This window comes from Mobula hypostoma, chromosome 15 (genome assembly GCF_963921235.1).
Source record: "Mobula hypostoma chromosome 15, sMobHyp1.1, whole genome shotgun sequence".
Classification (NCBI taxonomy): domain Eukaryota; kingdom Metazoa; phylum Chordata; class Chondrichthyes; order Myliobatiformes; family Myliobatidae; genus Mobula; species Mobula hypostoma.
In genome coordinates, this window is record NC_086111.1 from 50,654,421 (window position 1) to 50,676,510 (window position 22,090).

At 41.3% G+C, this 22,090-nt stretch overlaps 1 protein-coding gene across 7 annotated transcripts in view; it reads left to right on the plus strand.

Moving 5' to 3' along the window:
* The window catches only part of LOC134356825 (protein FAM3C-like), a 54,323-nt gene extending 35,196 nt beyond the window's left edge, over positions 1-19,127 (plus strand). For 3 of the 7 annotated variants that reach the window (XM_063067998.1, XM_063067997.1, XM_063067996.1), the window contains exons 7-11: positions 119-177; positions 277-327; positions 1,499-1,583; positions 3,956-4,082; positions 11,448-19,116. In XM_063067998.1, the coding sequence (XP_062924068.1) occupies positions 119-177; positions 277-327; positions 1,499-1,583; positions 3,956-4,082; positions 11,448-11,555 (430 nt within the window). In that variant the 3' untranslated portion in view covers positions 11,556-19,116. Of the gene's footprint in view, positions 1-118; positions 178-276; positions 328-1,498; positions 1,584-3,955; positions 4,083-11,447 lie in introns of all 7 variants that reach the window. The other 4 variants (XM_063068002.1, XM_063067999.1, XM_063068000.1 and 1 more) reach the window with 4 other exon arrangements.
* Positions 19,128-22,090: the final 2,963 nt, after the last annotated feature.

The following is a 22,090-nucleotide window of genomic DNA, read 5'->3' on the forward strand; positions in this document are numbered from 1 at the left end:
TAAGAATTTCATTATTTATTAAAACATTGCTTAAGTCAGAAACTCAAACTCTTCACTCAAAACCTGGTTCAAATTCAAACTATTATTTGAGGCACAATTTTCTTTCTCCCTCCCACAGACTCATGAGCACTATACAAAATAATGTTGGAAAAGGGATAAACATTGCTTTAGTAAATGGTGAGTGAATAATACAAGATCATAGAATAAAAAATGTAAACTTTATATTGTCAAGTTATATTTTTTGATATGTAATGTGGTTGCTTCTTTGTTTTACAGCTACAACTGGTGAACTATTAAAGACTGACTATTTTGATATGTGGTCTGGAAGTAAGACATTTAAAAAGACATCTAAGTTTGTTTTGATTTTGCTCGGCTGACAGCTTAGAAATTGTATTTGTGCATAATTCAGTCTCAAATTTTAAAAAATAAAAGGAAAATCTGAATATTTCCTTTGAAAATTGAGACCTATTAATTATTTTCTTCGCCCTTTTGGTTCTTCCATATATCTGACAGATATACAGTGGCATCCAATGGCTTAGACACCGTTTCTGCCATTTTGCTCCATAATATCATGCCTACAGACAGTGGGCTTCATTCACAAGGCAGATGTGAGGCCTGCCTTGTTGTTATTTATAAGTGACCTACCTGTGAAATGCCAGGAATCAGCCTCAGGAAGGTCCTCTTTAAATGAAGTGCTTTTCTCATTTTGTGCTTCTATTCTGGGCCCTTTTACACCCTCCCATGTGGGTTGCGACCCCCAGACCTACAGTACAGAGACTGTGGCCCCTTGCCCTTTGTTTCCATCCTAACAGAGAGTAAAACACTCCAAATTATTACTAATTTCTAAGCTGACCCTTATCAACTGGTACGCCCAACTGTTGTCCATCAATTCTCATTCTCTGACCCAAGCCTTTTACCATGATGCCCCATGATTACTGCGGCCCTAACCACTGCCATTAGTACAATCACTACTCTTCCCGACACCCACCATCCCCAAACACAGTGGCTTCCAATTCTCTCTGCATCCCTCCAAACCTCTCTTCCCCATGAACACCCTAACCAAACTGTACCATTCCCTCCCCCAAACCCACAGCTTATCCACTTTCTCTTCTGCCTCCTCTCATTATGAGGATTTCTCGGTGAGCCAGATGTGGGTAGGCCAGCCCCGCAGTACACGATGCTCTGGGTGTTGTGCACCATGAAATCGAGCAGCAGAGAGCCTTCAAACAAAATGCTCAGCGGGTCACAACATACCACAAAATTAACGTCACTTTTTAAGCACCACCAAATTTTGAGGCCAATCACATTTCTGTCGGTGTTTTAGAATGCTGTGCAAATGGAAATTAATTGTGGCATTCATCACAGAAGCTGTGGGAGTAGATTCAACATAATTGTGAACAGAATATCATGGTTTGAATATCAATTAAGCTCTATACATGAAAATGAAAACCCTACTAAGAAACAGAAAGTTAAAGAATACTCTTTTGTTTTTCTTCAGAAGTTGAGCTGCTTGTGAATTTTTTAAAAACGATAAAGCCTGGCTCTATTCTGCTACTTGCCTCTTTTGATGACCCAGCAACAAAGTGAGTAAAAAAAACTTTGGGTGATAAGAATGATGTTTTCGAGCTATACCATTTAACTATTACATAAAAGTTATTTTGGCACCTTCAATCTTCTTTTCTTTCAATCATGAAAGAAAACTTTTCATGATGTGTGTATTTCGCAAGATGCTGATTCCATTCTAAATGGATTTCATAGTCTAGCCCAGTGATCCAAGGCTCCTGCCTCAGCATCTGCCTCTGTTCCTGCAATCTTTACCGGCAGGTATAAGCTGAGACAAGAAGCAGCCACTCTGAATTGAACGCATGCAATTCTGTATTTAGAGTGCTGTTGATCAGCATCTATGCATAATATTCATCAGCAGGTTATTATACCAGCTGGTAATAAAAACCAGAACATTTGCACATAAAGAGAAGAGATTGAAAGAATAAGCATCTCGAAATGAGAGAGAGATACCCACAGCAGTTAACCATCGAACTAATAAAAACCTCATTTGATAAGAACCACTAATGACTTTGGGTAAAATTATTTTTTTATTTGGAGCTTAATTCATGTTCTACCATTGTAGTATCAGTGCTAAACAAGAAGGGAAGAATGATTTCTTTGTCAGTAATATACAGTGGGTAGATTGCAAAAGTTTTAAATGCAGATGAAGCTCTCCACTAATTGCCAAAATATGTACCGACAATATCAACTAGAACACCATAGTCCATAGGAAAATGAAACTTTTCAGACTTGGTTTCCAGAACCCTTTGTTAAAGCCAAACATCCACAATAATGAGGGAGCAGGAGTAAAGGAACAACTGGAATTATCACTGTTTTAACTCTGGCACCTTTTAATAATTTGGAAGCAACATGTTATAACCTCACACTCCTTACTGTAAGGGTTGAAAACCATTTTAATTGAATTTGGAAGACCACTTTAAGATAAATAACTTCTGAATTTCCTGAATATTCTGGTATTAAGGGAAATAATCATCGTATAGATTGTGTACACACACAGTGGCCACCTTAATAGGTACCTCCTGTATCTTATAAAATGCCCACTGAGTGTACATTTGTAATCTTCTGCTCCTGTGACCCATCCACTTCGAGGTTCAAGAAATTTGTATTAACAAGCAGGTTTACAGGTGTACCTAATGAAGTTCAAACTTAATATGTGGCCAATGTTATATTTCTGGGTGAGATGAAACCTCTTCTCCATAGACAAACGTTTCAAAGGTACATTTAATGTCAGAGAAATGTATACAATATACATCCTGAAATTTTTTTTCTTCGCAAACATCCACAAAAACAGAGGAGTACCCAAGGAATGAATGATAGTTAAATGTTAGAATCCCAAAGCCCCCCAGCTCCCCCTCCCATGTGTAAGCAGCAGCAAAGCAACAGTCCCCTCCCCACCAGCAAAAAAATGCACCAGCATCCCCCACCAAGTACTCAAGCGTGCAGCAAAGCATCAATAAAGACAGACTTGCAGTACCCCAAAGACTACTCGTTCACCCAGTAATTTGATTTACCACAGCCTCTCTCTCTGTCCTTAATAAGAGAAAAAATAAAAGTAAAACATAAAACTTAAATCCATATCTTCATACTTCATTACAAACTTGCCCCCAGATCACTGACTCCATCTGAGCTGGTCACATTGCCTGAATCCCGATAGATGCTGGTCTACAGTGGCTTGTTTAAATTTAAGCTGGAGTTTCAATCTTAGAACTATTCTGGCACAAAAACAGTACTTTTTCATCTGTAGTGTTTTGTTCACTTTCAACCTTACTTCAATCTATTTTGGTGCTAAAGCCTTCATTCATGCTTAAGACTGAATAATTACAATCCTTTCCTGGCAGACAATCCATTCTCTCCCTTCTGTTGTTCAGCTTATCCAAAGCTGCTTACCCACTTGTCTCCCACACCACTTCAGTTATAATTTACTTCGAACTCCCTCACCTATATCGTTTTCAGACACACAAATTAATTTAAAGCCTCAATTCCCCCTACTCTGTGACATCTCTTAATTGTCTCATCCCCATGATCAATGTAGTCTGTTTTGGAACCTATTTTCTTTTCACCTCTAGAGTGTGATTAGGTATTTTTTTAACTCTAATTGTGAAATATAGACATAAGTTGTTATTGTTGCCAAGCAAAAACTTTGTACTTCATACTTACCACACTTAAAATCTTCCATAAAAGATAGATATCTTGGAACCAAAGCGTGGAGTTGTTTCTCCCCTTTTAGTTATGTTGAATTGAAAACAGAGCTTCTAGAACTCAATGTGCCAATTCAAAGCAACGTGAAAGATCCTTTGATATCTCAAGGTTCTTCTAATACTTTTTATAGTTAAGCTCACTTTTACAAATCTGAATGATCTCTTGAAGCAACTTCCATTTCATTTAATAGGATGAATGATGAAGCAAGAGGATTATTTTCTCAGCTGGGAAGTTCTTTAATATTTAATCTGCATTTTCGAGACAACTGGGTTTTTCTTGGAGCAAAACCGATTAAGGAAAATAGTCCATTTGAACAGGTATGGATAAATATTGGTAATCAAAAAACTGTGGATGTTGGAAGAGAGGAGAAGCTGCTGGAAATATCTCGCAGGTCAGGCAGGATCTGTGGGAAGGTGCTACCATATGAAGCAGCTAATATCTTGCATTTCTCTCAGTCTAATGTATTGCATTCGGTGTTCACAATATGGTCTTCCTTGCAGTGGAGAAATCAATTGCAGATTGCTTCATTAATGTCTGAGGTAGTTACATTCACTTTTGCAGAGATTTTCTAGGGATAGAAGGATGTCCCTTTAGAACAGAGGAGAGAAGAAATTTCTTTAGCCAGAGAGTGGTGAATCTGTGGAATTCAATGCCAAAGACATTGCTCATTTTCTTTGCCTATTGCTCTCTCCCCCTCCACCCCTCCCTTCTCCTTCCCCATTCATCTCCACTACCCCCTCTCCCTTCCTCTCCCCCTGCCCCCTCCCCATACCCTTCTCCTGTCCCCCTCTCCCCTTTCTCCACCCTCTCTAACCATCTTTATTTGTATCTTTTATATTCCTTTGTTCTTGTTACCTTTCTCAAGCCCATCAACCAGATGATTTTCAACAACATCCATGACGTCAATATATCAGAGATATTTTCTTTGTCAAATCCATCCATACTCCACCCTCTCTACAACTTAAAATAACTTTTTGCATTCTGTTGAAGAGTTTTCAACTTGAAATGTTAACTCCTTTTCTCATTCCATAGATTCTGTCTGAGTGTTGAGTATTTCTAGCATTTTCTGTTTGTATTATGTAAAAAATATTCCATTCAAAATGTATCAAACTGGTTCAATGTTTGAGCATTGGCAGGGTATATTCAGGTGAGTTATATTCAAAGATTTTGAATCTTTGCACTGTGTACAAACAGCTAATGTGTTCACAGTACAAGTGCTAATGCTTGCATTCAAAAAAGTTCAAAAAAAGTTTGATAATTTGAAAGTAAATTTATTATCAAAGTACATATATGTCACCATATACAACCCTAAGATTCGTTTTCTTGTGGGCATACTCAATAAATCCAAAAACCATAATAGAATCAATGGAAGGCCACACCCCACAAGACAGACGACCAGTGTGCAAAAGACAACAAACTGTGCGAATTTAAAACGAAAGAAGAATAATAAGTAATTAAATAAATAATGATAACAAGATGTTCTTGAAAGTGAGTCCATAGGTTATGGGAACTGTTCAGTGATGGGCCAAGTGAAGTTATCCCCACTGGATCAACAGCCTGATGGTTGAGGGGTAATAGGGAGGGAGGGAACATCAACTCAGACCATGAGAGGCCTGGGTCGGGCATTTTCATGCCGTACAAGGCGCAGATTGGAAGTCTGTGTGGGGCACCACTCCTCGCACAGACACTAGAGCAATGTGCTTTGCTCAAGAACACAAACACGCTTCCACAGCTGAGGCTTGAACTAGCGACCTTTAGATCACTAGACGAATGCCTTAACCACTTGGCCACATGAGGGGTAATAACTATAAGTCCTGAGGCTCCTCAACCTTCTTCCTGATGGCAGCAGTTGAGGAGAGTGCATGACCTGGATGATGGCAGTCCCTGATGATGGGTGCTGCTTTCTAGCGACAATACTCCATTTAGATGTGCTCAATGCTGGGGAGAGCTTTACCTGCGACGGACTGTATCCACTACTTTTTGTAGGATTTTCCATTCAAGGGCATTGACATTTCCATTCCATGCTGTCAATATACTCTGCATCACACATTTATAGAAGTCTGTCAGGGTTTTAGAGATCATGCCAAATCTCTGCAAACTCCTGAGGAAATAGAGAAGCTGTCGTCCTTTCTTTGTAATTGCACTTGCGTGCTGGGCCCTGGACAGGTCCTCTGAAATAACAACACCAAGGAATTTAAAGTTGCTAACTCCCTCCATCTCTGATTGCCCTGATGAGGACTGAATCATGGACTTCTGCAACACACACAAAATGCTGGAGGAACTCTGCAGGCCAGGCGGCATCTATGGAAAAGAGAACAGTCAACGTTTCGGGCCGAGACCCTTCAGGAGGACTGGAGAAAAAAAAGATGAGGAGTCAGAGTTATTAGGGAGGGGAGGAAGGTGATAGGTGAAAGTAAGAGGGGCGGGAGAGGTGAAGTTAATTGCTGAAAGAGATACAGGGCTGGAAAAGGGGGAATTCTAATAGCAGAGGACAGAATGCCATGGAAGAAAGAGAGTGGAAAGAAGCACCAGAGGGAGGTGATGGGCAGACAAGGAGATAAGGAGAGAGAGCGAAAGGGGGTTGGGGAATAGAGAAGGTGGGGGGGCATTACCGGAAGCTGAGAAAATCGATATTCATGCCATTTGATTGGAGGCTATCCAGATGGAATATAAGATGTTACTCCTCCAACCTGAGTGTGGCCTCATCACGACCGTAGAGCAGGCCGTGGACTGACATGTTGGAATGGGAATGGGAAGTGGAATTAAAGTGGGAGTTCACCGGGAGATCCCACTTCTTCTGGCGGATGGAACGTAGGTGCCCAGCAAAGCGGTCTCCTTATCTACGTTGGGTCTCACCGATATACAAGAGGGCACGCCGGGAGCACCAGATACAATAAATCACCCCAACAGACTCACAGGTGAAGTGTTCCCTCACCTGGAAGGACTGTTTGGAGCACTGGATAGTAGTGAGGGAGGAGGTATGGGGGCTTGTGTAGCACTTGTTCCACTTGCAAGGATGAGTGTCAGGAGGGAGATCAGCGGGGAGGGACGAATGGACAAGGGAGTCGTGTAGAGAGTGATGTCTGTGGAAAGCAGAAAGTGGAAGGGAGGGAAAGATGTGTTTGGTGGTGGGATCCCGTCGGAGATGGCAGAAGTTATGGAGCATAATGTGCTGGACGTGGGTGCTGGTGGGGTAATAGGCAAGGACAAGAGGAACCCTGTCCCTGGTGGGGTGGCGGGAAGATGGGGTGAGGGCAGATATGTGCGAAATGGAAGAGATGCAGTTGAGGGCAGCGTTGATAGTGGAGGAATTCGGAGAATTGTGTTCTGGACATTTATCATTATGTCCCGGTCAGTAATCAGCTCCTTGGTCTTGCTGACATTGACAAAGAGGTTATTGTTGTCACACCACTCGGCCAGATTTTCAGTCTCCCTCCTATATGTTAATTCGTCTCCACGTTTCATTTGGCCTACGACTGCAGAGTCATCAACAACCTTAAATATGGCATTGGAGCTGTGCATAGCCACCCAGTCATAAGTGTAAAGTAAGTCGAGGAGGGGGCTAAGCACACCACTCTGTAGTGAACATTTGCTGATGGAAATTGTGGAGCAGATGTTGTTGTCAATTCGAGCTGAGGAAGCCTGCAAGAGAGCAAATCAAGGATCCAATTGCACAAGGAGGTATTGAGGCCAAAGTTTTGAATGTTATTGATTAGTTTTGAGGTTATAATAATATTGAATTCCAAGCTTGAGTTAATGAAGAGCATCCAGATGTATGTATCTTTAATGTCCAGATTTTCCAGGTAGAGTGAAGAGCCATTGAGATGGCTGGAAATTCAGCACCATTTAGACAAGGGGATACAGGAGCAATTCCTCATGCCTGTGGTGGCTGAACTCTTCCTGCATTTCTCCTTCCTGTTTCAGCAGTTTGTCCTGTTCCATTTTACATCTGCTAATTGTCCCAGTCACAGGTATTAGGGAGGAGAGTGTCTTGAAATATACCCATGTATGATTGTGCAGATGATTTAATATCAGAACTAAGATATTCACAACCTATCAAACTTTTCCAACTTAAAAGAACTCTACAAATTATAGTCACTATCTATAAATGAAGTTATAGCCATCAGAGCTATTTGAAGCTATTTGATTACCGTTTTTTGAGGATGCATGTGGGGGCTTTCCTCTGTGCTCCCCAACTGAAGTTCAAAGTATCAGTGTTGGCTACAAATCAGCTTTGTATGCTGATTAATGCCATAGTCTTGTCTTCTGTGCCCACTGTTATTGTACAGAAAATTTGCCTACACCCCCACCTATGTGGGACCTGGTGGAACACATTCTATTAGTACATTTATTTTGCATTTGAAGGAAGTTTTGCTTCAAAGATTGGAAGTTAGACTTGGTTAAATGAAGTCTGATTTAAGTAAATTTACAAAAAGAAGATTTTAAACCAATCCCACAATTGCCGCCACTTTGACAGCAGATACAATCGAGCACTAAAAAGCCTGTCCCCAGTTTTATTGGTATAACCCAGCAAAGTGCTGATCAGTACCAGGTTCTTTTACTATTCCAGAGGTCGCTGACAGCTGGTAAAACCAAACCTAACCAAAGATACCCTTGAACATCTTTAACATTTGGGAAGTATTTAAAAATAATTTTAATTTATTCAAATGACTTTAAAAGTTTTATAATATCTATGGATGGTGGGGTAGCGATACCTCATCCAAAGGAGGTGTAAGATGCTCCTTCCCTCCACCTAGCCCACAGGTCACCTTTGGTCAAGGTGGAGCGCCTGCTTAGGCCACTGATCAGCGTCACGTGAAGGCACAGGAGCAGGTGGTGGATGGTCGTATGAGCAGCTGGTGCATATCGCAAGTCCTGCTTAGGCAACCAGTGACGCCAGGCAGACAATCTCTGAGAAGTACTGTTAATGGCTGGGGTCACCCATCTTGTAAAGACACTGCCCAAAAGAAGGAAATGGCAAACCACTTGTGTAGAATTTGCCAAGACCATTTTCACCCACATCATGCCACACGTCACATAATGATGATGAACATCTAAGTTACTTAGATGTAGATTTACATATATGTAAACTGTTCAGATTTACAGTGCATTTCAAATTTACATCAGTGGTAAAGAAATTTGTGGAAAAGATTCTTGATGATTGTATTCACTCGTATTTGGAAAACATTATTAAAGAGAAATCATATAGCTTGTGCAGAGAAATTCAGCCTTGATTGAGTTTTCTCAGGGGGTGATGAGGATGGTTCATGAGACAGTGCAGTGGTTGTTGTCTATATGGTCTTTAGTAAAGAATTTGACAAGGTCCATCACAGTAGGCCAATCCAGAGAAGTAATGTACATGTTAAAAGGAGTTTGATAGTTTGGGTTCAAAATTAGCTTCACCAAAGCAGTCAGAAGATATTGGTGTTAGTCTGATCTGCAGTCTGCGACAAGTGGTGTTCTGCAGGGATTGGTGCTGCAACCTCTGCTGCTTCTGATATGACATAAGTGTTTTGGATGAACATGCAGGAGCTGTGGATAGTGAGGAGTGAGTCAAAGGATTCAGCTAGGTACAGATAAATTGACAACATGGGCAGACAGATGGCAAATGGAGTTCAATCTGGATCTGTGATACCTGGCACTTTGGAAGGTGAACTTTAAAAAGAAAGTGTGCAGTAACTGTTCAAAGTATTGATCTGTAGAAGAATCCTGCAGTGCAAGTCCATAGCTCCCTAAAAGTGTCAGCACAAATGGATAGGGCAGCAAACAAGGCATACGGCATACTTTCCTTTATTGGCTGGGTCATAGAGCATAAAACCTGGTAATTCTGGCTGCACTCCATAATACCTTGATACAGGAAACTCCTATTTCACATACGTCTGCTATCTGGAAAGGGATTGTTATCTGGCTTCTCTTCAGAGAACAGAAGGGAAACTCCCTGGTGTGCACAATATGTCTACCTTGGGCCCCTCAGACTTACATAACCACAGCTACAATTTGGAAATGAGGCATTTTACAAATTCTCTACTCCAAACTTCCTACTCGAGGGGCAGTTGTTGCCTACACTAGAACAAAGACAAAAACAGCACACGAGAAATGCAAAGCAAAATGCTGGAGGAACTCAGCAGGCTATGCAGCATCCATGGAAAAGAGTAAACAGTCGATGTTTCAGGCTGGGACCCTTCATCTGAACAAAAGTAGAAGGTGCCTTAGCAGACCAAACAACATTTTTGGAGGGAGAAACGGAGATAGGATCTCAGGGAAAGGATCTATCAGAACTAGAAGACTGAGAAAATAAATACATTAAGTCACAAAGAGGAGGGCTGGCGAGAATAAAAGGAATGTCTGTTATAGAATAGAAACCAGAAACCAGATAGAAAACTAGAGCATAGAACCAAAATGGAAAAGAAATAAACGAATTAAAACAGAAAGATGCATCCATATCTGTGGGTGCTGGGAATATGGAAAAAGTTAAAAAGGTATAAGAAGACCTTTAACTGAGTAACAAGTTATGTATTTACATGAAATACAACACAAATTAGAACACTGCCAAAGCTACTTAAAAGTATAAAACTGTGTATTTGTTCCTAATAGCTATCACTGCAGTGTATGCTGCCGTGTTCTTTTGATTGACTGTAAATGAATAAAATTAGCGCAGACACCTAGTACAGATAATGGACTGCTTTCATACAATACTTTCGATGATTACATCCTCCAGACCTTCATTTTCATTGTAACAATCAAGATGATTGTTGATACCTTCAAATTCTTTGTAGTTGCTAACTTGCTGAAGTAGTAAAATTTTCACTCCAGCCCGTTTCTGGCATTTCCAAGTCAGAATGCCTGAAAATGCAGTGAGCAGATCAGTTCTGAATTGCCTTACTACTTGTTACTTGCCAACTGTCAGTGACAAAAAAAGTCACTGATTTTTAAACACAAACACACACAAGAGATGCTATTTAAAAATTGTTCACTTTAGCGGTGCAGTGTCTAATGGCCACACGACATGCAAGTGACTGACGCTACTTAGAAACTTCGGCAACAGTCTCCTGTCCCAATTAACCAGCATAGTGTGCCAAATAAACCAAGGGAATTTTCTCGATTTGGTTTTGTTCTTTAAGAGTTTTATGTACCTATATGTATGTGGGAGTTAGCGCAACACAGAATTAAAAAGATGTGCAACTGGAAGCTCGAGGTCAGAAAAGTGAATTGCAGAGAAATGTTCTCCAAAGCAGTCACCCAATCAGTGTTCGTCTTCTCCAGTGCAGAAGAAAGATCACATGAGCACCAAACGCCTGTGCTCTATCAGAAACAGTGCAAGTGAATCACAGCTTCACCCAGAAGACATTTTGTTTCCCTGAATGAATGGAAAGGGAAGGGTAAAGGGGTAATCTTAGAATTGCCTGGAAAAGTGCTAGGGAGGGTGGAAAAATGAAATACAAAAGGGGTGAGGAAGCAAAGATGTGTCTATTGGTGGAATCTTATTGAAGATATTGATAATTGTGAACATTTTCTATTTCTGTACTTGCTTGTAAAAGCAAATATCCCACAAATTAAAGAAAGTGGAAGATTGTTCAATTCTAAGCAAAGAAAATTGTACAACATGAAAGTTTCAGAATCAGTTTTGAATTCCTTAAAGAACAAAAATATATTTACAGTATTAATGTGTTAATTTTATTAAGGGCTCATCTTTGTTACAGATCCTTAAGAATGACAAGAAAAAGAACAAATATGACGGCTGGCCTGAAGCATTGGAAATTGGTGGTTGTGTACCAAAGAAGAAAGATTAGTTATTTTCCGATGGCTTTCTCCATTCTTTATCTGTTTCGGGGTCCCAGTATTGGTACACCATTCCCAGAAACTCTCTTGACAAGTTTTTACCATCTTTTATAAACATTAGTCTTAACACAAAAAATATTATTGTCTTCTTCACTTGTTGGATCTCAATTAAATAATATTTAATTTAGAGAAATAACTTTTATAGGCTGGATATCAGTGTTCAAAACTGATGTAAGAACTTAGAAATATAACTACTGGATTACAGTCAGAAAAACAAGTTATTCTTATTTTTCTTAACTGAAGGGCTTTGCCAGATCTTTTGAGTAGGCCTGGGTTGATCAAAATTATATTTAAATGTGTATTATGTATAATAGAAATTCAATTTACGATTGGTGGCACCTATATTTCCCTAGACCTTTATGCTGGACTGGCCAATTGTACGGATAAAACTGTTACCTTTTGTAACTCCAGAAACTAATCAAAAGAAAAAGAAAAACATGGGAGCCCAGAATAGTTATGTACTTATTTTTTCTTTTGTGAGGTGCTGACATATGATGTGGTGCCGTAATAACGCATGCTATTTACTTACATATAATCCATAATGAATTAAGTGAACAAAGAATGCTTAATCAAACAATATATTTCCAATATTACTCAAATATTACAGAAGTATTAAATACACTGGGCCGGCTGGTGGCACGGTGGCATCAGCGCCGGACTTCGGAGTGAAGGCTCCCAAGTTTGAACCCAGCCAGCTCCCTTGCACGCTTTCCATCCATACTGGGTTGAACGGCGAGCTAGCAACTCGGCCTTATAAAAATAAGAAGGCCTACTAAAAAAACACCATCATGATGGCGTCCTGATGACTCCACTCGGAGTTAAGGGCTAATAATAAAAAATAAATATACTACACTCCTCCCTGCTTTGCTACTGTAAAAACTCAAACTCAATATGGAATACATCTCAACTGAAATATGTAACATAGTTCTGTCTAGTCATCTTATATAAATACTATATAATTCAACTATAGCATAGTAAATTTTATATTGTCCCATTCAGGCCTAAAAGTTTAATTGCTGTGGAGAGTTTTCTTTCCTGACAGCGCACGGGGGAGAGGGAATGGTGGGAGATGGGGGTGCAGTCACTCTGCTCAGCAAGTGAGACTTCTAGCTGTGAAACAATCTGCAGCCTAATGCGTGGTGGCTGCAGGAGTTCACTCTGAGACTGTAGGAAAAGGTTCTGACAGCTCCGGACTCCTTTCTTCTCCAACAATTCACTCTGCTCTCCTCAAATGGTCGCTGTGTCATCTCCAGATGACATCAGACGCAATCCCTTCTAGGTAGCAGAGTGATCCAGTTCTGTTCTTAATCTTTCCAAGTACACACTTCTGATCACCTCTGTAGTCCCTCACCAGGACTGCCCATCCAGGAGAGATTCATCAAATCTCCTTGTGTGAGGAGGCCTCGAATTGCCTCAGCTATTTGTCCTGCATACTCTTTCTGATTTTGGGTTTGAGGAGATCCAAATGTCAGTGCAAAGGACAACCCAGGAACAGCATAGCTGGTGAGTTATCAGATGTGGAGTGTGTTGGATTGCGATATGCAAGAGAAAATGGGCGAGCTCCTGATTCAGTGTTAGTGTGGTGTGTTCAACTGACATTCCTCGCAGTGCATTCCTCGGACTCTTGTCAAACCTTTCCATCAAGCCACTTGTAGCTGGGTGATACAGTGCAGTGACCTGGATTCAATTCCCACCACTGCCTATTAGGAGGTTGTATGTTCTCCCTGTGCCCATGTGGGTTTCCTCTGGGTGCTCCAGTTTCCTCCCACTCTCCAATATATAAGATATAGGAGCAGAATTAGGCCATTTGGCCCATTGAATCTGCTCTGTTATTTCCTTATTGCTGAGCCATATTTCCTCTTAGCCCCAATCTCCTGCCTTGCCCCGTATCCCTTCATGCTCTGACCAATCAAGAATCTATCATCTCTGCCTTAAATATACATAAAGACTTGGCCTCTACAACTGCCTGTGGCAACAAATTCCACAGATTCACTACTCTCTGGCTAAAGAAATTCCTCCTCATCTACGATCTAAAAGGACGCCCTTCTATTTTGAGGCTGTGTCCTCTGGTCTTAGACTCTCTCACCTTAGGAAACATCCTCTCCATATCCACTCTATCGAGGCCTTTCACCATTTGTTAGCTTTCAATTAGGTCACCTGATGCAAAATACTTATTCAGTTCATTCTCCATTTCCTTGTTCACCATTGCTACCTTTCCAACACCTTTTTACAGCAGTATGATATCCACTCCTACCTCTCTTCTACACTTTATGTATCTGAAGAAATACTTGGTATCCTCTTTAATATTATTAGCCAACTTACTGTCATATTCCATCTTTACCTCCTTAATGACTTTTTAGTTGCCTTCTGTTGGTTTTTAAAAGCTTCTTAATCCTCTAACTCTCCACTAACTTTTGCTCTATTTTTGGCTTTTATGTTGGCTTTGACTTCCTTTGTTAGCCATGGTTGTGTCATCCTACCTTTAGAATACCTCTTCCTCTTTGGGATGTATATATCCTTTGCCTTCCGAATTGCTTCCAAAAATTCCGACCATTGCTGCTCTGCCGTCATCCCTGCCAGTGTTCTTTTCCAATTAATTCTGGCCAACTCCTCTCTCATGCCTCTGTAATTCCCTTTACTCCACTGTAATACTGATACATCTGACTTTAGCTCCTCCTTCTGAAATTTCACAGTAAATTTGATCATATTAAAATCACTTGTTCCTATGTCCCTTTTACCTTAAGCTCTCTAATCAATTCTGTTTCATTTCCCATTACCCAATCCAGAATAGCTGATCATCTAGTGGGCTCAACCATGTGATGCTCTAACAAGCCATCTCATAGGCACTATAGAAATCTCCTTTTTTGGAATCCCACACCAACCTGAATCTTCCAATCTACCTGCACATTGAAGTCCCCCATGAATATTATGACATTGCCCTTTCCCCATGCATTTTCTATCTCCTATTGTAATTTGCAGGCAACATCCTTACTATTGTCTGGGGGTCTGTAAACAACTTCCATCAGGGTCTTTTTACCCTTGCAGTTCTTTAGTTCTATCCACAACAATTCAGCACCTTCCAACCCTATGTCACCTCTTTCTAATGATTTGATTGCATTTTTCACCCACAGAGCCACACCACCCTCTCTGCCTTCCTACCTATCCTTTCAATACATTGTGTATCCTTGAACATTTAGGTCCGGCTATAATCTTCTTTCAGCCATGATTCAGTGATATCTACAGCATCATACTTACTGTAACTGTGCTTCAAGCTCATCGACCTTATTCTGCATACTGTGTGCATTCAAATATAACACTTTTAGTCTTGTATTCACCCTTCTCAATTCTGTCCACCTTTTACATTGCAACTTATCCTGTTGACTATCATTTTGCCCTAACATCAGTCTCGCCTTGCTAGGAGTCTCACTACACTTCTGTTTGTAACCCAACTACCTCATCCTCAGCACGACAACTTCAGATCCCATCCCTCCGCCAAACTAGTTTAAACCTACATAAACAACTCTAGTCAACCTGCCTGCAAGGATATTGGACCCTCTCGTATTCGGGTGTAACCCGCCCCTTTTGTACAAGTCATACGTTCGCTGGAAGAGATTCCAATAATCCATAAATCTGAAACCCTGCCCCTTGCACCAATTTCTCTGCCACACATTCCACCTGCCAAATCATCATATTCTTACCCTCACTGGCAGGTGGCACAGGCAACATTCCAGAGATTACTACCTTGGAGGTTTTGTTTCTCAGCTTTCTATCAAGCTCCCTAAAATCTCTCCTCAAGACCTCCTCATATTGTCTCCCTATGACATTGGTGCCAATATGTCCCAAGACTTCTGGCTGCTCACCCTCCCCCATGAGGATGCCATGGACATGATCCAAGGCATCCCTGATTCTGGCACCAGGGAGGCAACATACCATCCAGGTGTCTCTTTCGTGTCCACAGAAACCCATCTTTCTTTGCTCCTATCTCCTATCAACACTGCAGTATTCTGCATCTCTCAGCTCTTCTGAGCCACAACACTAGAATCAGTGCCAGAGACCCCATCACTGTGGCTCTCCCGTGATAGGTCATCCCCCCCTTAATAGTATCTAAAGTTATTATTAAGGGGAATGGGTATAGGTGTATTCTGCACTGGCCGTACATGGCCCCTCTTTCTCCTGACAGTCACCCAGTTACCTGTCTCCTGCAACCTCCATGTAGCTCCTGTCTATCACCTCCTCATCATTCTGTATGAGTCAAAGGTCATCAAGCTGCTTCTCCAGTTCCTTAATACGTTCTCTCTGGACCTGTAGCTCAGTACACCTGGTCCAGATGTGTTTATCTGGGAGACTGGAGATCTAGACTTCCCACATGCAGTACAAAATACTGTCCCTACTGCCATTCACTATACTATGCATAGCAGATGAGGAATGAACAAATAAGAACACAGAGAGAGTAACTTACAGAATCAGAATCAGGTTTATTATCACCGCCATGTGTCATGAAATTTGGTATCTTAGCGATATACATATAATAGATTAAAATAATGCATAAACACAAATAATATATATTTTTAAAAAGTGAGGTAGTGATCATTGGTCCAATGTCCATTTAGGGATTGTATGGTAGAGGGGAAGAAGCTGTTCTTGAATCACTGAGTGTGTGCCTTCAAGCTTCTGTATCTCCTTCCTGACGGTAACAATGGGAAGAGGCACAAGACAATGTAACTCACTGAAACCTCATCTTGTCTAAGCCTGATGAGCCAAAGCCACTCTAAAGATTGGTATACTCCAAATGAATGGCCACTCAAAGAATGGCCGCTCCACTTGAATTTGAATTATTCTTATTGGTCCTTTCTAATGAATCCCTCTTGCTGATTGGCTGCCCCTCAATCAGAAAAACTGTCACGAAACTTTGCTTTTGAAATCTCAATCGCTGCCCTGATTAAAATAATGTTTTTCATGCACCCTTGGTGTGGCTTTTCCAACTTGTTGACTGACAAAGCCCAGACAATTTCTTCAATTCAGCCAGGTATGCTATTATGGACTCCTCTTCATTTTGATTCAGCTTATGAAAGCTAAAGTCTTCTACAATGAACAATGGTTTCAGTTCTAAATATTCCTGCATTATGTTCATGATATCAGCAAAGCTCATTTCTGCTGGTTTAGTTGGAGTAGATTAAACTTCTAAGCAAACTGTATGCTTTTCCACCTATTGCACTCAGTAACACAGTCACTCACTTTTCATTGCCTATTTCATTTGCTTCAAAATACTACTCAATTTGCTTGGTGTACATCAGCCCAGTTATCTGTTGTGCAATTGAATGCATCTATATTTCCGACGAAGCCTGCCATTTCTGCTTTTTAAAATTTATTGTTATTATCACTTGGTACTCACTGTTTATGAATCCGTAAATTTCATCTGTTTTCTGACTTTTTATTTAACTCATGCATTTCTCTCCCCTCCACTTTTGATGGAAAAACCCGCTGCACTTCAACAGGTAGGTAGTTGTCTCGAGTTAAGTTTAAAACTTCCTCGTCACCACTGTTATGTTTAGTAACTCCATAACCTAAGCAAAAGTAAAGTGCGGGAGCCCAAAATACTTGTGTACTTGGTTTTTCTTTAGTGAGATGCTCCCATATGACATGGTGGTATAATAACGTATGCTATTTACGTACTTCTTGCATATAATCCATAATGAATTATATAAACGAACAAAGAATGCTTAATCAAACAATAACTACAATATTACTCAAATATTACTGAAATATTAAATACACTACAAATGCCACTGGATACTTCAAACCCAAATGATATTATTTAGTAATTCTATTTTACTGTATGGATTTCACAGAATTAATGCAGAAATGGAGGCATCAAAGTTACTTGCAAAAAGAACTTGTCATTTGGAGAATAAATAACAAGCATGTTTGAGTTTTTGGTCTGCAGCTTTCATAATTCTGCACCTGTTAGCTGTCATTAACTTGTTCGCCTATTAGTCCAGAATGATGGAAGCAAAGTCCTGTCCCTGTGGTTGTTAGGTAACATACTGTATGTGTAAAGAGTTGGAGCAATTTGTTTCTAATTCTCAGTGGGGACAGACCAGCTGCAATAACCTGTCCAAAGATTGATTTTAATTGTCATTCTCATTGAAAGAGGGGACAAGAACAGCTGCTTCTGGGAGATAAAAGGACTGTGAAGGCTGCTATTCTGCATTCAGTGCTGAGTCAAATTGCTGATACCGACTGGAACCAACCTAACTTGGCAGATTCCCATACAGCTGGGAATGTTGGATATTGATAACAGATGTTTTTAAAAGAATATATTCAACTTACCCAGCACCAACATCCTGCATTTAAACACCTTAAAAGGCTTTCTGAAAAGTTTAAACAATCAATATGAGAATGTGTATTTTTCTAATAATGTAATATATTGTATAATCATTCATATTTTCAAAGCACAAAATTTTGATTTTCTCAATTGTTAATTGTACTGGATAGACGGGCATGTATTTTTAATGTGAAGATATTATGTTTGTCCCTTTGTGAACATTAAGATTGGGAGACTATTTAAAAATATTTTGCAACATTTTACTCAAGGTGTTTACCATTTTAACTTCTGCAAAGGTATTTTAGCACACACTTTTACTTCCATCTTTCTGTTAGTATCATGGGACCTCAGACTCACGGCGCCATTGCAGGAACAGATCATGTCTAGAACAAGAGGTCATAGGTTAAGAATGAAAGATGAAATATTGAAGCGGAATCTGAGGAGGAGGGCTCTTCTTCCCTCAGAGGGTGGTCTGAGTGTGGAACAAGCTTCTAGCCGGTGATGGATGGGATTCGATTGCAACACTTAGGAGAAGGTGGATATGTATATGGAGGGTTCTAGTCCAGGAGTGGGTCAATGATACTAGGCAGAATAACGGTTCAGCAGGATTTGATGGGCCGAAAAGCCTGTTTCAGTGCTGTATTGCTCAATAACTCTCTGATTAGTTGGGTTCACACACCAGCTGATGCTGTCAGGCATAAGGGTGGGCATCAGGACGTGGGCAACAGTGGGCACACTTCACCCCGCCTCGCATCGTGAGCAATCGGACTTGCTCCATCTTTGTTCCCCCCCCCACCACCACCACCAACCCGGTAAACTGGAAAATGTCCCAGGTGACTACCTAGGCAGAGGAGTGAGGAGCAGGTCACGCTTGTGCTGAGTGTAGCAGCCACAGTTGCACTTGGAACCTGATGACCAAATTCTTTGACCTTCACGATTCACTCCAGCCAGTTCTTGTCACACAGCTGAACCCTTCCATCAGAGGATGGAGCATGCTTGATCTTTAACACTTGGCAGTACTGGAATGAAACCAGCACTGTTATGACCAGCTGCCCACTCTAAGATTTGTGGTGTGTGCTCTTTGCCACCACTTCGCTCTCCAATTTTCCAAGCAGTCCAAGGTGCACTAAAAAAGTGCATCTCAAACTTCTTGAAGACTGGAAGTAAATCTGTAAATGTGGCAATGAAAACAAAGTTGAACTTCGCAAGCAAACTATGACATAAAGCTGGGAGAGTGTTCCAACTGTCTCAAAGGTCAGCTTCCATGCTCACATCATCGATATCCAAAGATTCAAAGTGCATTTATTATCAATGAATGTATAAATTATACAGCCTTGAGATTTGGTTGCTTACTGGCAGTCGCAAAGCAAGGAACCTGAAAGAACCCAATTACAGACATCCCACCCTGCAAAAACTCATTTCAGGGAGGTAGCACCATCAATTTGCGGAAGACTCCCAGAACTTCCGGGAGAGGAGGGATGTTTGCAATAAAGTAGCTCCTTAGCATCCGGCCAGCTTGTTTAAATAACGTTAGCTATGCTAATAAATGAATGACAGCTGTTAAACTCACCTCAACATGTCTTTTAAATTTTAACCCACCATGGGCAATAGAAAAGTCACTGTTGCAAACAGTGCAGTGAGCAACACTGTCATTATTTTTGACCCCTATTAGGCAGGGGTACACTTTAGGGTAGTCTGGGGTGACGTACGTTTCATATTTTCTTTTTTTGGAACACTCTGCCATGGCGCGCTCTCTCTCTCTCTCTCGTGGTCACTCTCGCTTGCTTTCTCTCTCGCTCTCGCTTGCTTGTGCTCTCTCTCTCTCTCTCTCGTGGTCACTCTCGCTTGCTTTCTCTCTCTCTCTCTCTCTCTCTTGATCTCACGCTCTCTCGCTCGCTCGCTCCCAAAAAAATTGATTTCCGTGATATTGTATATAATTTGCGGGTGTCAGGGAGCAACTATTAATATGCGGGAGACTCCCGGAACTTCCAGGAGAGGTGGGATGTCTGCAATTAGAAGAAATAAGACCAAACCCCAGTGCCCATAGAGGGAAAAAAAAACAAAATAACTCATGCAAACAATAGAAGTGAGCGACAACAACAGCATTCTGAACCAAACTGAGTCCTTGGATACAAATCTCCGGAGCAGTCTGGGGTAGGCCCAAAGCCTCAGTATTCATCACATCATATAAGTGGAGCAAGTCACCGCAGAGTTTGCAGACATGAAACACAGCAGCTGGGGGCAGTCTCACAGCCTTAGCATCACAGAGAAAGGAGCCTCCAAACTATCCGGGCCGGTTTTTAAATTGTCCGAGCCATGCACCAGGAACCAGGGCCTGCCGCGGTCAGTTGCTCCGGGCCTAGATTTCGCTGCAGGAGAAGCTATTCTCAACCTCTCCAAATTGGCTCAGCGCTTAGAGCAATACAAACTTACCTGACTTGCAACTCCCTGTCTTTCCAGTCTACTCGGGCTGGTGTTTAGATTGTCCAAGCATTCGTATTAGGACCTGTACCTCGCTGTGACAAATTGCTCCTGGCTTAGAACACACCTCCCAGCGATTCGTTTTGGAGCTGGATTTCACTGCTGAAGAAGCCGTTCTCAACCTCACCAAATTGGCTCAGCACTTAGAGCAATCCACCCTCACACCCAGGTAAGTTGGACAGGCATCAGAACTCCTCCGACCCACCTTCTCCCCTTCGAAACATCCACTCCAACTCCAAGTGTGTCTATCTTGCAGCGCACCAGCAGGGCGCATCTCTCAAGTTCACCTTGCCTCACTCGCTTCTTCATTGCTTGCATGATAGTTTACCACAATTTTCTTCAAAAATGGTGTTATTAATAATGATTTTAATTGAATTCCTTTGCTCTTGAACCACAAGTAAGCCGTCGCACATCTTCAGTAGTGTCATTTTAAACCTGATCTGACGCTGGAATCCTGTCCTGTGATGTGCATGGACTGCTTAGAACGTAGAACCATACAGCCCAGGAGCAGGCCTTTGGCCCACAAAGTTGTGCTGAACCAATTACAATAGTAATCAAGTAGCTAACTAAAGCAATCTCCTCTGCCTACACAGTATCTATATCCCTCCATTTTCCTCACATTCATGTCCCTAACTAAATGTCTCTTAAAAGTCTCTAATGTTTCCGCCTCTATCAAAGTCACAGTCAAAGTAAAAATTTATTATCAGAGTACACACATGTCACCACATACAACACTGAGGCTCTTTTTCTGTGGGCATACTTAGCAAATCTATAGAACAGTAACTGTAAACAGGATCAATGGTCTTCAAACTGTGCAAATGCGGATATAAATAAACAGCAATAAATAACAAGCATGAAATAACAAGATAAAAGAGTCTTTAAATGAGTGTGGTTATCCCCTTTTGTTGAAGAGCCTGATGGTTGAGGGGTAGTAACTGTTCTTGAACCTGGTGGTGTGAGTCCTGGGGCACCTGTACCTTCTACCTCATGGAATCAGCAAGAAAAGAGCATTGCCTGGTTGGTGCGGATCTTTGATGATGGATGCTGCTTTTCTATGACAACGTTTCATGTAGATGAGCTCAATGGTTGGGAGTGTTTTACCCATGAGGTACTGGTCGAATCCATTGCCTTTTGCAGGATTTTCAGCTCAAAGGTATTGATGTTCCCATACCAGCCATAATGCAGCCAGTCAGCACACTTTCCACCACACTTCTATAGAAGTTTGCCAAGATCTCTGATGACATGCCAAGTCTCGTACTTTCCTCAGGAAGTAGAGGCACTGTCGTGCTTTCTTCACAATACTATTTATATGACGGGTCCAGGATAGGTCCTCTGAGATAGTGGCACTCAGGAATTTAAATTTACTGACCCTCTCCACCCCTGGTTCTCTGATTACTACTGGCTCATGGACTTCTGGTTTCCCTCTCCTGAAGTCTGCAATCAATTACTTGGTCTTATTGACATTGAGTGAGAGGATGTTGTTATCACACCACTCAGCCAAGTTTTCAACCTCCCTCCTGTGTGCTACTTCATCACTACCTTTGATTCGGCCCACAATAGTGGTGTCATCAGCAACCTTGTATATGGTGTTGGAGCTGTACTTAGCCTCACAGTCACAGGTGTAAAGCGGGTAGAGCAAGGGGCTAAGTACACATCCCTGCTCCTATATCAATGGAGATT